At 42.4% G+C, this 13,344-nt stretch overlaps 1 protein-coding gene across 1 annotated transcript in view; it reads left to right on the top strand.

Annotated features, from left to right (window-relative positions):
• LOC119962016 (retinol dehydrogenase 7-like) overlaps positions 1 to 12,851 on the top strand; it is a 33,915-nt gene extending 21,064 nt beyond the window's left edge. The window contains 4 exon segments of the mRNA XM_038789763.1: positions 2,335 to 2,592; positions 5,324 to 5,431; positions 5,434 to 5,487; positions 10,209 to 12,851. Of these exon segments, the coding sequence (XP_038645691.1) occupies positions 2,335 to 2,592; positions 5,324 to 5,431; positions 5,434 to 5,487; positions 10,209 to 10,432 (644 nt within the window). The 3' untranslated portion in view covers positions 10,433 to 12,851.
• Positions 12,852 to 13,344: the final 493 nt, after the last annotated feature.

The raw sequence follows: 13,344 nt of genomic DNA, 5'->3' as shown, positions 1-13,344 counted from the left end.
TGGCGGGATTTATAAAATTGGAAAAGGTCAAATTTGCCCTGAGAGGATCAATACAGGGTTCTATAAACGATGGCAGCCTTTTCTGGACTTCCTGGCTCAGAGATAGGTAACTGGGTCAATAGCAGCAGCAACCCGGGGGGGGGGGGGGGGGGGGGGGGGGGGGGGGGTGCATTATTGTAGTGTTTATTCTGTAACTTTATAGTGTGTTAATTTGCGTTGTTGTTAAAATGCTGGGTTGTTCATGGGGATGGGGCGAATGTATATGATTGATTGTTAATATTATTGTTATTTTCGGTATTTTACTAAGGTGCGTCAATGTTGTATAAAATCAAAATTTCTCAATAAAAATTATTTTAAAAAAAACGAAAAAAATAATAAATAAATAATATCTCACTTTCTTCAGTTTTCTGAAGTATACTAAAATCCAAAACAATGAAATGTTAGAAATGTAATAATATGTGATTGAAATGTATAAAATTAGCTACCATTTACATGACCTCTGGGTAATCCTAAGCACTTCACAACCACCTATTGAAGCCTTACTTCTAACGATTAACGTATTCAGAAACCAATTTGAACAAGGCAAGGTCCCTCAACAACAGTAATGTAAATGAAAAGATAATCCGTTTGACTGATTTTGGTTGAGGGATAAAAACTGGCTGAAATACTTGAAAAACTGCTGCTCATCTTCAAATAATGACATGGGATGTGCGGAGAGGGTAGCTAAGCCTTAATCTCACCCGAATGGTGATGCACTAACAGTGCAGTCCACACTCAGTCATGCATTGAGGTATCAGTCTAAATTATGTACTCAAGTGAGGCTTAGGCCTAAAAGGCCAACTTAAGCAAGAATGTTGGTCATGTAAATAGAAGCTATTCCCTTGTGCAATGTTATTCAAATACACAAACTAGTGCAAGTACTTGCACAAACTTTTACTGCAGTTTTGAAATAGTGACCTTTATTACCTTAGCTAATTTTGCATACTTTGTACAGACAGTTAAAGACAGGAGAGGGTTCCATTTAAAACAGCCCTGATTTTCTCCCTCATCACCCATCCGTAAACTAAAACTGTTTTTGATTTTGGATTTTCCCCTTTAGTGGAGGTGTATTTTCCCCAACCCTTCAATTTTGGACTGATCCAAGCATCTATTGTTAACTCCGCAGCAAACTCGAGATTGGATAAAATCAGAGGGTTAGGTTGTTTTACACACACTCAAAATGCAGTTAGAAGGTCTCCCCCCCCCCCCCTCCCCGCACTTTGCAATCATACAATAAAAGAGGAATTAAGGGGAAAACGAGGTAGAGGCAAAGTCCACAGACAAAGCATTATTGCTTCATGTGAGTCAGAGTCCAGAATCAAAAGTCGAATGGTATATTCCTTCAGAGAGGTTAGCCAGGCTGAAGCTGAAGTGGAGTTATCCATTTTTCTAGTAGTGCTGATTTCCACAAAGGGAGAAGCATGTAGAGACAAAGTAGGCTTGTAGTAGGTACTGCTGCGGAAATTCAGACATTCCAGGAGAAACAATGTAGCTGAGGGCCAGACAATTTAAACCTGGAGAGAACTTTAGTTCCCTTGCTGTTTTATTGATGGAAGATGGCAGACTACCTCCTTTAATTTCACATGGCAATATTATAGATTCTAGCAGCTAATGGGCGGGGGGGGGGGGGGGGGGGGGGGGGCATCTTGTGACATAATTCCCACCTTTCCCCTTGGTTTGGACAAAGGATGCATATTCCTGGTCTGGATTCATGAGGGGTTAATATTTCATCCCTTAATATGTTTATCTGGGGTTTCAGGGTCCTTTGTATTCCTAGGTGATCATCTCTGAGTGCCAGAGCCTGCCATAGAAATGCAAAGGGCTCTTTGTGCATTTCCTTGGAATTTGATTTCTGCAGTTGGCGGAGGCATTGACACTTCAGTGGAGACAACAAGTTTGCTGTGGTTTTATAAAGGCTGGAAATACCTTTTGTGCGAGTTGTAGTCAGTCATGACTTCAGTCAGTATCAAGCTTCTGTCCATTACTTTTTAAAGTCATTTTATAAAGTAGCCAAGATGATATAGATATATATTTTTTCTTTCATGTCTTCTTGGCAAAACAATGCCATCACCATCTCCATCATATTTAGAGCTACAGAAGTAGGTTGGTAGATCACTTATGTTTTTAGTGCCATAAAAAATGCCACCTTTTATGAACGGTGCTTTATGCTGCACAGATACTAGGAATATAAATTCAATCTATAGGAACCACAGTGCACAATTAGGATCACAGCAATTATAATGTGGGATATCCTGAAGTTAAAAATATATCTTTTTGTTTCAAATACCTTTCCAGGATTGTGGGGACTGGTTAACAATGCTGGAATCTCTATACCCAGTGGACCAAGTGACTGGCTAACAATAGACGATCACAAAGCCATGTTGAACGTCAATCTGATTGGACTGATTGAAGTTACATTGAGCGTGCTTCCCCTGATAAAGAAGGCACAAGGAAGGATAGTCAATGTAGCAAGTGTATTTGGCAGGATCAGTTGTGTGGGTGGATCTTACTGCATCTCCAAATTTGGTGTTGAAGCCTTCAATGATGGTCTCAGGTGAGTTAGAAATTACAAAGTTGTCCATTAATTTTATCTATGTCCTAATATTTTCCACCTTATGACTAGATAGCAATAAATCTGAGTAATGTTTGCTGATTTTATATTTTACAACGGTGTTGCTTTGGAGTTGATGTATTTTTTAACTTGTTCATGGGATGTGGGCATTTCTGACAGGGCCACCATTTATTGTCCATCACTAATTGCCTTTGGGGAGGTAGTGGTGAACCATTTCTCCAACCTCTGCAGTATAACTGGTGAAAATACTCCCACAGTGCTGGTGGGTAGGAAGTTTCAGGATTTTCATCCAGCAATAATTTAAAAAATGGTGATATATTTCTGAGTAAGGATGGTGTATGAACTGAAAGGAAAATTGCAATTAGTGGTGTTCCCATGTGCCTGTTACCTTTGCTCTTCTAGATGGGAGGTGTTAGTGGTTCATAAAATGCTGTTACCGCCTTGGATCTTTTAGAAACAACACCCTATTATGATCTTCCCCATTGGATGTGGTTTAAAAGCCAATCAACATAGTTTAGTTAGAAATGCTCAGTGATTCTGTAAATGTCCTAATTCCGTTTTGTAAAACCAGCTGAATATTTAACTTACTGGAATTTTCAGATTGTGCTTTGCGAAGTGTACATTAAAATAAATTGTAAACTGAATTAATTAAAAAAAATAGAATATTTTCCTGAGTTTAGTAAGAAGTCTGACAACACCAGGTTAAAGTTCAACAGGTTTGTTTCAAATCACTAGCTTTCGGAGCACAGCTCCTTCCTCAGATGAATGAAGAGGTGGGATCCAGATATATATATATAGACAAAGGCAATGATGCAAGACGATACTTTAAATGCGAGTTTTTGCAGGTAATTAAGTCTTTACGGGCCCAGTCTGAGCAACTGGAGAGAGGGATAATCACAGGTTAAAGAGGTGTGTATTGTCACAAGCCAGGACAGTTTGTAGGATTTCGCAAGTCCAGGCCAGATGGTGGGGAGTGAATGTAAGAAGTCCGTCGTATCGCGACAGAAGCTGGGCGTTCCTTGTACGATGGGATTCAAGATGCCCTCGATGTAGCCAGAGGCCTGGGCTTGCAAAATACTACCATCTGATTTTGTTACCTGCCCACAACTGGGAGCAGGTTGGGAGTGGGGTGAAGGGGATGGGTGGCCACCTGTCCTGATTTATAAACCGCCTCAAATCCCAGCTGCGGGGGGGGGGGGGGGGGGGGGGGGGGGGGGTGTGAGTTCTGTAAAATCCAGTCCCTAAAGCATGAAAGTTTAAATTGTGAATCTACAAAATGGTTAAAATGTGCTCAACAATAGCTTTCCAGGGCTCATTTGACATATCTAACATCTCGCTGGTGGCACCCTTATTTAAATTAGCTAACCTTAGGATTTCTAACTGGTTAAATCTTCTCTAGTTTCATGGGAATAAGAAAGATCCCATCCCACCACTCTTACACCACACCATCAGGGATTTAGGAATTTTTAGTCTTAATGCAAAGGGCTTTTTTGGTAGGAATAACAGCAAACGGGATTATTATTTAAACGATAAAATATTAACGCATGCCCGCTGTCCTCAGAGAGACTTGGATGTGCTAGGTGCATGAGTCACAGAAGGTTGGTTTACAAGGCAACAGGGTGATTAAGAAGGCAAATGGAATTTTGTCCTTCATTGCTAGAGGGATGGAGTTTAAGACTATGGAGGTTATGTTGCAATTGTGTAAGGTGTTAGTGAAGGGCCACACCTGGAGTATGTGTTCGTTTTGGTTCCTTACTTGAGAAAGGACCGTACTGGCGCTGGAGGGTGTGCAGAGGAGATTCACTCAGGTTAATCCCAGAGCTGAAGGGGTTGGATTATGAGGAGAGGTTGAGTAGACTGGAACTGTACTCATTGGAATTTAGAAGGATGAGGGGGGATCTTATAGAAACATTTAAAATTATGAAGGGAATAGATAGGATAGATTGCGGGCAGGGTTGTTTCCACTGGCGGGTGACAGCAGGAACTAGGGGACCTAGCCTCAAAATAAGGGGAAGTAGATTTAGGACTGAGTTTAGGAGGAACTTCTTCTTCACCCAAAGGGTTGTGAATCTATGGAATTCCTTGCCCAGTGAAGCAGTTGAGGCTCCTTCATTACATGTTTTTAAGGTAAAGATAGATAGTTTTTTTGAAGAATAAAGGGATTAAGGGTTTATGGTGTTCGGGCCGGAAAGTGGAGCTGAGTCCACAAAAGATCAGCCATGATCTAATTGAATGGCGGAGCAGGCTCGAGGGGCCAGATGGCCTACTCCTGCTCCTAGTTCTTATGTTCTTAATGCTGCGATTCTCTGGATTCAGTAAAGTATTTCTCAGCATACTCTAATTTCTCCTTTGTGATCCTCCATGTGATTGGCTACACCTTCAAACTGTTAAATGACATTGCCTAGAGAGATTGCAGCGTAAGTGGATTATTGTACACAAACAGAACTGGGCATATCATATTATTAACAATTCCTGCTCTTTTCTAGTGCTTAAACATACCAGTGTGGTTCATGCCAGCAATGAGTCACCTCGCCAACATAAACTAGTGGGCAGAAAATTGGGCAGGAAATAAAAAATTTTGTATTTTGAAGTAGCACAAGCTTCCCTCCCTCCACGCCATGGATTAAAATTAAACAAATCACAGGACAACATAAACAAAACATTGTCAGCCCATTCAAATCTGTAACATGCAGTGTTTTATTTTCTGTTTACGGAGGGACTTGAGTCATTTTGGTGTAAAAGTTCTTTGTATTGAGCCAGGCTTCTCAAAACAAAATGTCCCCAATTTTGACATCATCACAGTGAACTTAAAAAAAACTTGGCTCAGTTACCACAGGATGTAAAGGACGACTATGGAGCTGATTACTTAGAACAAAGTATGTTTTTACGTGTAACTACAGAGACATCCAATAAACACTGAAGTCTAATTGTGAAATTTAACCTAAATATCCAGTCCTTAAAAATAGTTAAATATTGTTCAACCTCTTTCTGCATTTCACATATAGAAAAGGGGGGCGGGATTCTCTGTTTGCAGTGACGCCAAAATTGTAACAGCGATCGGGGTGGAGAATCTATTCCGACGTCGGAATGGGGGCCGCCATTTTGCGATTCTCCGGCACCTCCGAATGGGCGTCATCATAACGTGCACCGCACGCAGTCCGCATGAATCCTGAGCCCGTCGTGGCGGACGTAGACACTCAGCGGGATCCGTGCTGCTGCCTGGGGGGGCTTCAGCGAAGGCTGGGGGGAATGTTGGGGGTTGGAAGGGGTGGGCTGTGGGGCAAGCCGATGTGGGGTTGGGTCCACAACACGGCCAGCTCCATGTATGTACGGCGCAACCGCTGCAGGTCGTCGCACACAGCTGGTCCGGCCATTTTTGGCTCAATCTGCGGGCATGTCATGCGGCGCTGGGGCTGGCCCCTCACCGGTACCAAATCGGTGAGTGATTCAAGCCAATTTGCCGGGTCCCACGCTGGCGTCGCCACTTAGCCGCAGAAACGGAGAATTCCGCCCAGGCCTGTTTTAGAAACATTTAGAAACTGTAAAAAAATATTTAGATTAAAGTTTGTAATTGTCCAAAATGTAGATATATTTTTTTGTTTATGTTGGAACAGGCACAGTACTCGCATCTTGTTTTGATAGGAAATCTCTGCGATATTTTTCGTAAACTAATTTTTTGCAATCATTTTATGGTGTTTTCGTTCTGAAAATGCAACACTTTCTATTTCAAGTACTTCGTATTAGCATGCACCACTCTTAGCTCAAGTAAACTGTCAAATGGCAGAACATGGGACCATGAGAACTTCCAAGAGAGATTCCCCAGCACATTTTTGGGGGCTTCCCAAATCTGACCCTGTGGAGGCAGGAGGATATGGGCCATATAGTGTCATTACTATGATTCATAAATTTATTGTGCCTTTATTGCTCAATATTATTATACTATCTATTTTATTTACATCTTCATCGTTTACAATGTACTGATTGATGCTTTCAATAAATATTAATAAGCAATTTTTGAGGGTGAAATTTTACACAGAAGTGGTGCACCCAACCCATCAAGTCAGGAGTGACCCGTCTCTACTTGGACAGAAAGCTTCAGGGAAATGTTATTTCTGTTGGACAATTAATTGGCTCAGGGCAGGACTTCAACCCCATTTGGAGGACAGGCAGATCTCAAACCCAGCAGAACCGCTGTGAGCAGTGGCCACTGCTGGGACCTCAGGCAATCCAAACCACAATTGTTGTTGGAGCTGGTTTAGAAGGCAAGTGAGGGACAGGCTAGGCAGACCCTGGTGGTGAGTGTGAAGGGTGGGAGGAGGGTGTGAAGAGCCAGGACCTCACCCCTCTGGCATGAGCCCACCTCACTGCTGGTAAAATCCTTACGGATGCAAATAGGCCACAAGCAATGTCATCCCACCATAGATTATGAGACCATAAGATATAGAGCAGAATTAGGCCCACTCGGCCTATCGAGTCTGCTCCGTGTTTCAATCATGGCTGATACTTTTCTCATCCCCATTCTCCTGCCTTCTCCCCATAAACCCTGATCCCTTATTAATCAAAAACCTATATAGTCTCTGTCTCAAAGACAACTCCGTGATTTGGGCCTCCACGGCCTTCTGCGGCAAAGAGTTCCACAGATTCACCACCCTCTGGCTGAAGAAATTCCTCCTCATCTCAGTTTTGAAGGATGGTCCCTTTAGTCTGAGATTGTGTCCTCTGGTTTTTCCTACTATGGAAACATCCTCTCCACGTCTAGTCTATCCAGGCCTCGCAGTATCCTGTAAGTTTCAATAAGATCCCCCTCATCCTTTGAAACTCCAACAGTATAGACCCAGAGTCCTCAACCGTTCCTCATACAACAAGCTCTTCATTCCAAGGATTATTCTTGTGAACCTCCTGTGGATCTTTTTTCAAGGTCAGCACATCCTTCCTTAGATACAGGGCTCAAAACTGCTCACAATACTCCAAATGGAGTCTGACCTGAGCCTTATATCCAACCTCAGAAAGTACATCCCTGGTCTTGTATTCTAGCCCTCTCCACGTGAATGCTAACATTGCATTTGCCTTCCTAATTGCCAACTGAACCTGCATGTTAACCTCGAGAATCTTGAACAAAGACTCCCAAGATCCTTTGTGCTTCTGATTTCCTAAGCATTTCCCCATTTAGAAAATATGCCTCCATTCCTCCTTCCAAACTGCATAACTTCACACCTTTCCACATTGTATTCCATCTGTCACTTCTTTGCCCACTCTCCTAGCCTGTCCAAGTCCTTCTGCAGGCCCCCTGCTTCCTCAACACTACATGCCAGCCAATTTTGGGCCTGCACCTTCCATTCCCTCACCAGCCAGTCCATTCCTGGCTCATTAGGCACATGAAGTAGCCCTGAACATGTGGGTATTTACTTCAATGAATTAGGTGCTGCTTGTCAACAGTGGGCAGTTTGTAGATTTCCATGCAGATCCATGTCATTTAAAGGTTGCTAACCCCATCAAAAGACCTTGGAGACATTATTCAATATTTAATATCAGTCTTCACTATTTTGCTGCTTATAATTTATGCATATCACATATTAAAATAATCGGTAGAAAAAGATAATCTGGCCCATTAAGACAGTTGTTACACGGTTGTTACAACAAGGTGAGGATGGGTAAGATGGTTTCCCTCTTTCCCCATTCTGTATTTGACCACCGGAACCAGTTATCTTCAAAGAGGATGTTCTTGCCAATTATACTTAACCCAGTCTAAGAAAATCAATAAAAAGCTCCAGCTTTCACACACCACACACACACACGCGTATCATGCACATACACACTTAAATGGATTACAGAGTGAGATGAAAGAGCATACCATTCTCAAGGTTTATAAGGGGATCGGGGCGTGGGGAGAAGGCAGGAGAATGGGGATAAGAAACATATCAGCCGTGATTGAATGGCGGAGCAGACTCGATGGCTCCTATGTCTTATGGTCTTGGGGAGGTTGGTGAGTTGGCTGGTTTCAGGGTAAACTCGATTGCCCTTCTGTATTTGGGGTCACAACAGTTTCAAAATGTAGATGGATGAATTATCAGATTTTTGGAAATAGCAGTTGCATTGAGTTCAAAGGCCTCTTTGTAGCACATGAAAAGTGGAAAATCAGCAGACAGGGTTCAAAACTTGCAAGCTGGATGGAGAGAAGAGGAGAGGAGGAAACCATTCAGGGTCTTGCTTCCTCAGCACCTCATGTGCTTGTGCACTTGTACAGCTTGCACATTTTTTTGGACTGGCCATATTAATACTGTGGCTACCAGGGCAGGGCAAAGACTAGGAATCGAGTAACTCACTTCCTGACCCCCAAATCCTGTCCACCACCTACAAGGCACAAGTCAGCAATGTAATGGAATATTCTCCACTTGCCTGGATGAGAGCAGCTCCAACAATACTCAAGAAGCTCGACACCATCCAGGAGAAAGCAGTCTGCTTGATTGCTCCCCCTTCCACAAACATTCAAACCCTCCATCACGATGAATAGTGGCAACGGTGTGTACCATCTACAAGATGCACTGCAGTAACTCACCAAGGTTCCTTAGACAGCACCTTCCAAACCCATGACCACTACCATCAAGAAGGACAAGAGCAGCAGATACCTGGGAACCCCAGCACCTGGAGATTCCCCTGCAAGGCCCTCATCATCCTGACTTGGAAATATGTCACCGTTCCTTCACTGTCGCTGGGGCAACACCTGGAACTCCCTCCCTAACACCACAGTGGGTGTACACCTCAAGGACTGCAGCGGTGCAAGAGGCAGCTTGTCACCACCTTCTGAAGGGCAACTGGTTTGGGCAATAAACGCTTGCCTAACCAGCGATGCCCACATCCTGTAAATTAGTAAGAAAAAAACTGGTCTGAAGAGATGATTGGTGTTTAAACACTCCCAAGTGTTAGCTGGCTTCTCAGTGACGCGGGCTATGCTTATTGCTAATGGATTCCAGTTGCCTGATTTACATGGTTAGATTACATCAAATGGTTTATTGTCACCCAGTTGAGTGCTCAGCTAATTGTCTGGATAGCTTGCTAATGGACCAGGAGATGGCCTACACTCGTATCCCTACAAGCAATTGTTCCGAGTGAGGCTTTACATGGTGGTCTCCATTTCAATGGCTTTAGAATGCAGAAAATACAGTGATGCAAATGTTCAGCCATCTTTGATTGTGATTTCAAGTCGGTGGAATGTGGATTTAGTCTTTTTAAAAATTCAATTCACGTTTCCAGCCAGTAAATTTCTGAAGTAATTTTTGGGGAAAACATAACACTGTCACATGGGCAGCGTCAGGATTAAACACCCCTTGATCCATAATGCCCAAGTAGTTAACACCCAAGATGAATTTAGGAAAGAATTTGAGAAAACTCCTCTAACCCCTTCAAGAAGACAAAACTAGCCTATGAGATGATATTAACCATGATTATATTAGTAGGGATCGACCTTACCTTTTATTATTATTATTATTATTCTAAGTTATAATTCTTTCCCCACTAGTCACCCTCCAACTCTCATCATATTCATAGCTTGCCTGAATTATCATTAATTTATTTTAATGTATATTGTGTTGCTTTACAGCATTGCCAAAATTTCAGGAAAGAGTTGCGCAGCTTGCCGACCCTGATTTGATGAAAGTGGTGTGGTGCATGAATCACGCTCTGACATCTGTTCATCCTCGGACTCGCTACTCTGCTGGACGAGATTCAAAATTTTTCTGGATTCCACTCTCCTATTTTCCAACTGTCATCTCTGATTTTGTATTCAACAGTGACAAAGTTAAGCCAGCAAAAAGTGTTTGTTGAGATGCATTTGAGATATTTTTTCTAATGAAAAGAAACTGCTGGTCTTTATCAAAATCTAAGAAAATTGTTATGTGCACAATAAGGAATACTACTGACCCAACTCTATGCTTCAGATGATTTTATTCCTTAAGCAATACTTTGTAAAAGCCTAGAAATCTATTTTATAATAAGGTTTTCAGTATTCATGTTGAACTTTAAAAAAAAATATATATTTAGACTACCCGATTTTTTTTTTCAATTAAGGGCCAATTTAGCGTGGCCAATCCACCTACCCTGCACATTTTTGGGTTATGGGGGTGAAACCCACGCAGACACGGGGGAAATGTGCAATCTCCACACTGACAGTGACCTGGGGGCGGGATCGAACCCGGGTCCTCAGCACTGTAGTCAGCAGTACTAACCACTGCACCACCATGCCGCCCAGTATTCCTGTTGAACTGAAGGAAAATCGTAAGAATTCATGCTCGGAGTGCTTCCATGATAGCACTGTTAAAACAAAGAAAAGTTAATATCCAGTTCCAATTCATAACCAGAAGCAAAAATCTCAAGCTTTCCAAGGGAAAATGAAGAATAATCTGTTGACTCTGATGGTGGCCATCTTTTATCTTATCATTATGTCCCCGTTGTATTCTGCCTCAGTTAATATCACTAGAGGTTTGCAAATAGATCTAATTCATATCAGAGTTGCTTTACTCCACATATTCATAGCCAATGAATTAAAAACTCTTGAAGGGAATCAGACTTATTTTGGGGGATAATTTAGAATTGCTCATTATTCTGAAATTCCCTGGCCGTTCACTCGTCACGGGATTCTTTGTGCCCACCGTCAGCGCACCCCCACCCGTAGGTTTCCTGTGGGGTAACGTCAATGCGAATTCCCATTGACAGTGGCAGGAACAGAGAATCCTGCCGCCAGTGAATGGTGTGCCACCTCCCGCTGCCGAGGAACACGTGGCTGGGAGGCCAGAAGATTCTGTCCAATATTTCAGATCGTTTTCCACAATTGGGAGTGCTTAGTGATACAACAGTTTCTAAACAAGGCAAGAAAAGTGAGAGCAGAGGGAAAGAACAAACTGGAAGATCAGTGATTCAGTAGATTCAGTCACTAAGAAGAACGATAGACTACAAGACAAAAAGCATTGGAATGCAGTAAATAAACCAAAGGTGAATATTGAAGGTGTGTAAATGAGAAAGCAACATTTCCACCAACAGCTACCATCAGAAAAAGTGTGCCTGAGTAGAGGTTATGAGTCCAGAAAGCTGTTAAAGGCCTTATCAAAAGATGGAAGTGCTGTTCCTTAAACTTAACGTTGAGTTTCAATTCAGGAGCATGGTCCAAAAAGTAAGTGTAGCAGTGGAGGAGAAAACTAAAAAATAGACAGTTGGAAACCTAGGGCCTTTTGAACTGACTGGAGAAGTCCCACAACTTAGTCCTTTTCTCCCTGTGCCTGTGTGGGTTTCCTCCGGGTGCTCTTGAATCCTCCCACAGTCCAAAGACGTGCAGGTTAGGTGGATTGGCCATATCAAATTGTCCCTTAGTATGATCGTTAAGTGTGGTTTTAGGGTTGCAGGGATAGGGTGGGAGACTGATTAGAGTGTTCTTTCAGAGGGCTGGTGTAGACTTTGATGGACCGAATGGTCTCCTTCTGCACGTTAGGAATTCTACAATTCTATGATACTTCATTAACAGATGTACAAGTAAATCACTGGGCAGAATTCTCAAAAATGACATTTCCCCGCTTCATGCCCCCCTTCATGGCCACACCCCATTTCAGGCCACACCAACCTGGTACTGCCCTGCCATGTCCCTGACCACCAAGGGTCTCCAATGGCCTCAAGCACCCTGGCATGGATATCATGTCTAGTCTCTGGTGATGGAGACCAGTAGTGACCCTGCCGGCCTCAGCTGCACCAGCAGTGGGGACAGGGTGGGGGGTTTAGAATGCCAAGAGCCAGGCAACTCTGGCCTGAAACAGCCTGAGCATATTTAAATGGTAATTATGGGTGTGAATTAGGTTGTGTCAGGTGCTGCGGGCTGAAAGCGACTCGCCCCATTCGGCACCCGGCGTGACCCCATTTAGGGACTCTCTTGCTATTCTCCCAGAATTGTGGGATGTTCGCCGGGCATAACATGAGGGAGAATCTCCCCCACTATTTCAACTGAAAGGAGTGCGTGGCTTCTTACAGGGTGGGAAGGGAAAAGGTAAAAAGTTAAGCATTGCATATGTTGAGCTTCATAAGAAAATAATTAAAATCAGTCTTGGACATTGTTCACAATATCAATCTGTTAATGTGATGTTCTGATTATATAATTGAAACTACCTTTGTAACTTTAAATATTATCAGCTAATTGAAGTTACCTGAATATCTTGCTTGCTATTATTTCTCCAAATTATTGGAATAAAGATATATTATTTTATGATCTGATTTCTCTCTGGTGTATTTAGCAATGTGAGGTTTATTCATTTAATCTGAATTAGATGGATGGGGTGGGTGGTGTCATTCTGTAGACGGGCCGATATGAGTGATGCACTACAGAACATCTAGTTTAAATCATTTATTATGAAATAACTGCGTGGTAACAATAACTAGAATAAATAAACAGCAAACTATCAAACTATTATAAAGCTACTGCAAAATCCTCCGCCACGACTTACTCCCAACTGCCTCAAGGCACAGAGCCATGTGGTAGACTTGCCCTGCCACCTGCTGGTCGGAGGTTGTGTACAATATTATATAGAGAATTGCTTTAAGCATATCATCACATCCTCTTTCCTTCAGAAAATGTAGTTATTTACATTGATTAGCAATTCAATATGATATGCATAATAAATTTAAAACATTTAACTATATACAATTCATCACAAATTCAGTCTCTCAGGTTTACATCGTAACCTTGTTGACCTTCTGAG

This window comes from Scyliorhinus canicula, chromosome 2 (genome assembly GCF_902713615.1).
Source record: "Scyliorhinus canicula chromosome 2, sScyCan1.1, whole genome shotgun sequence".
NCBI classification, from domain to species: domain Eukaryota; kingdom Metazoa; phylum Chordata; class Chondrichthyes; order Carcharhiniformes; family Scyliorhinidae; genus Scyliorhinus; species Scyliorhinus canicula.
The sequence above is the reverse complement of the archived record's forward strand: the minus strand, read 5'-3'. Positions and strand labels throughout refer to the sequence as shown.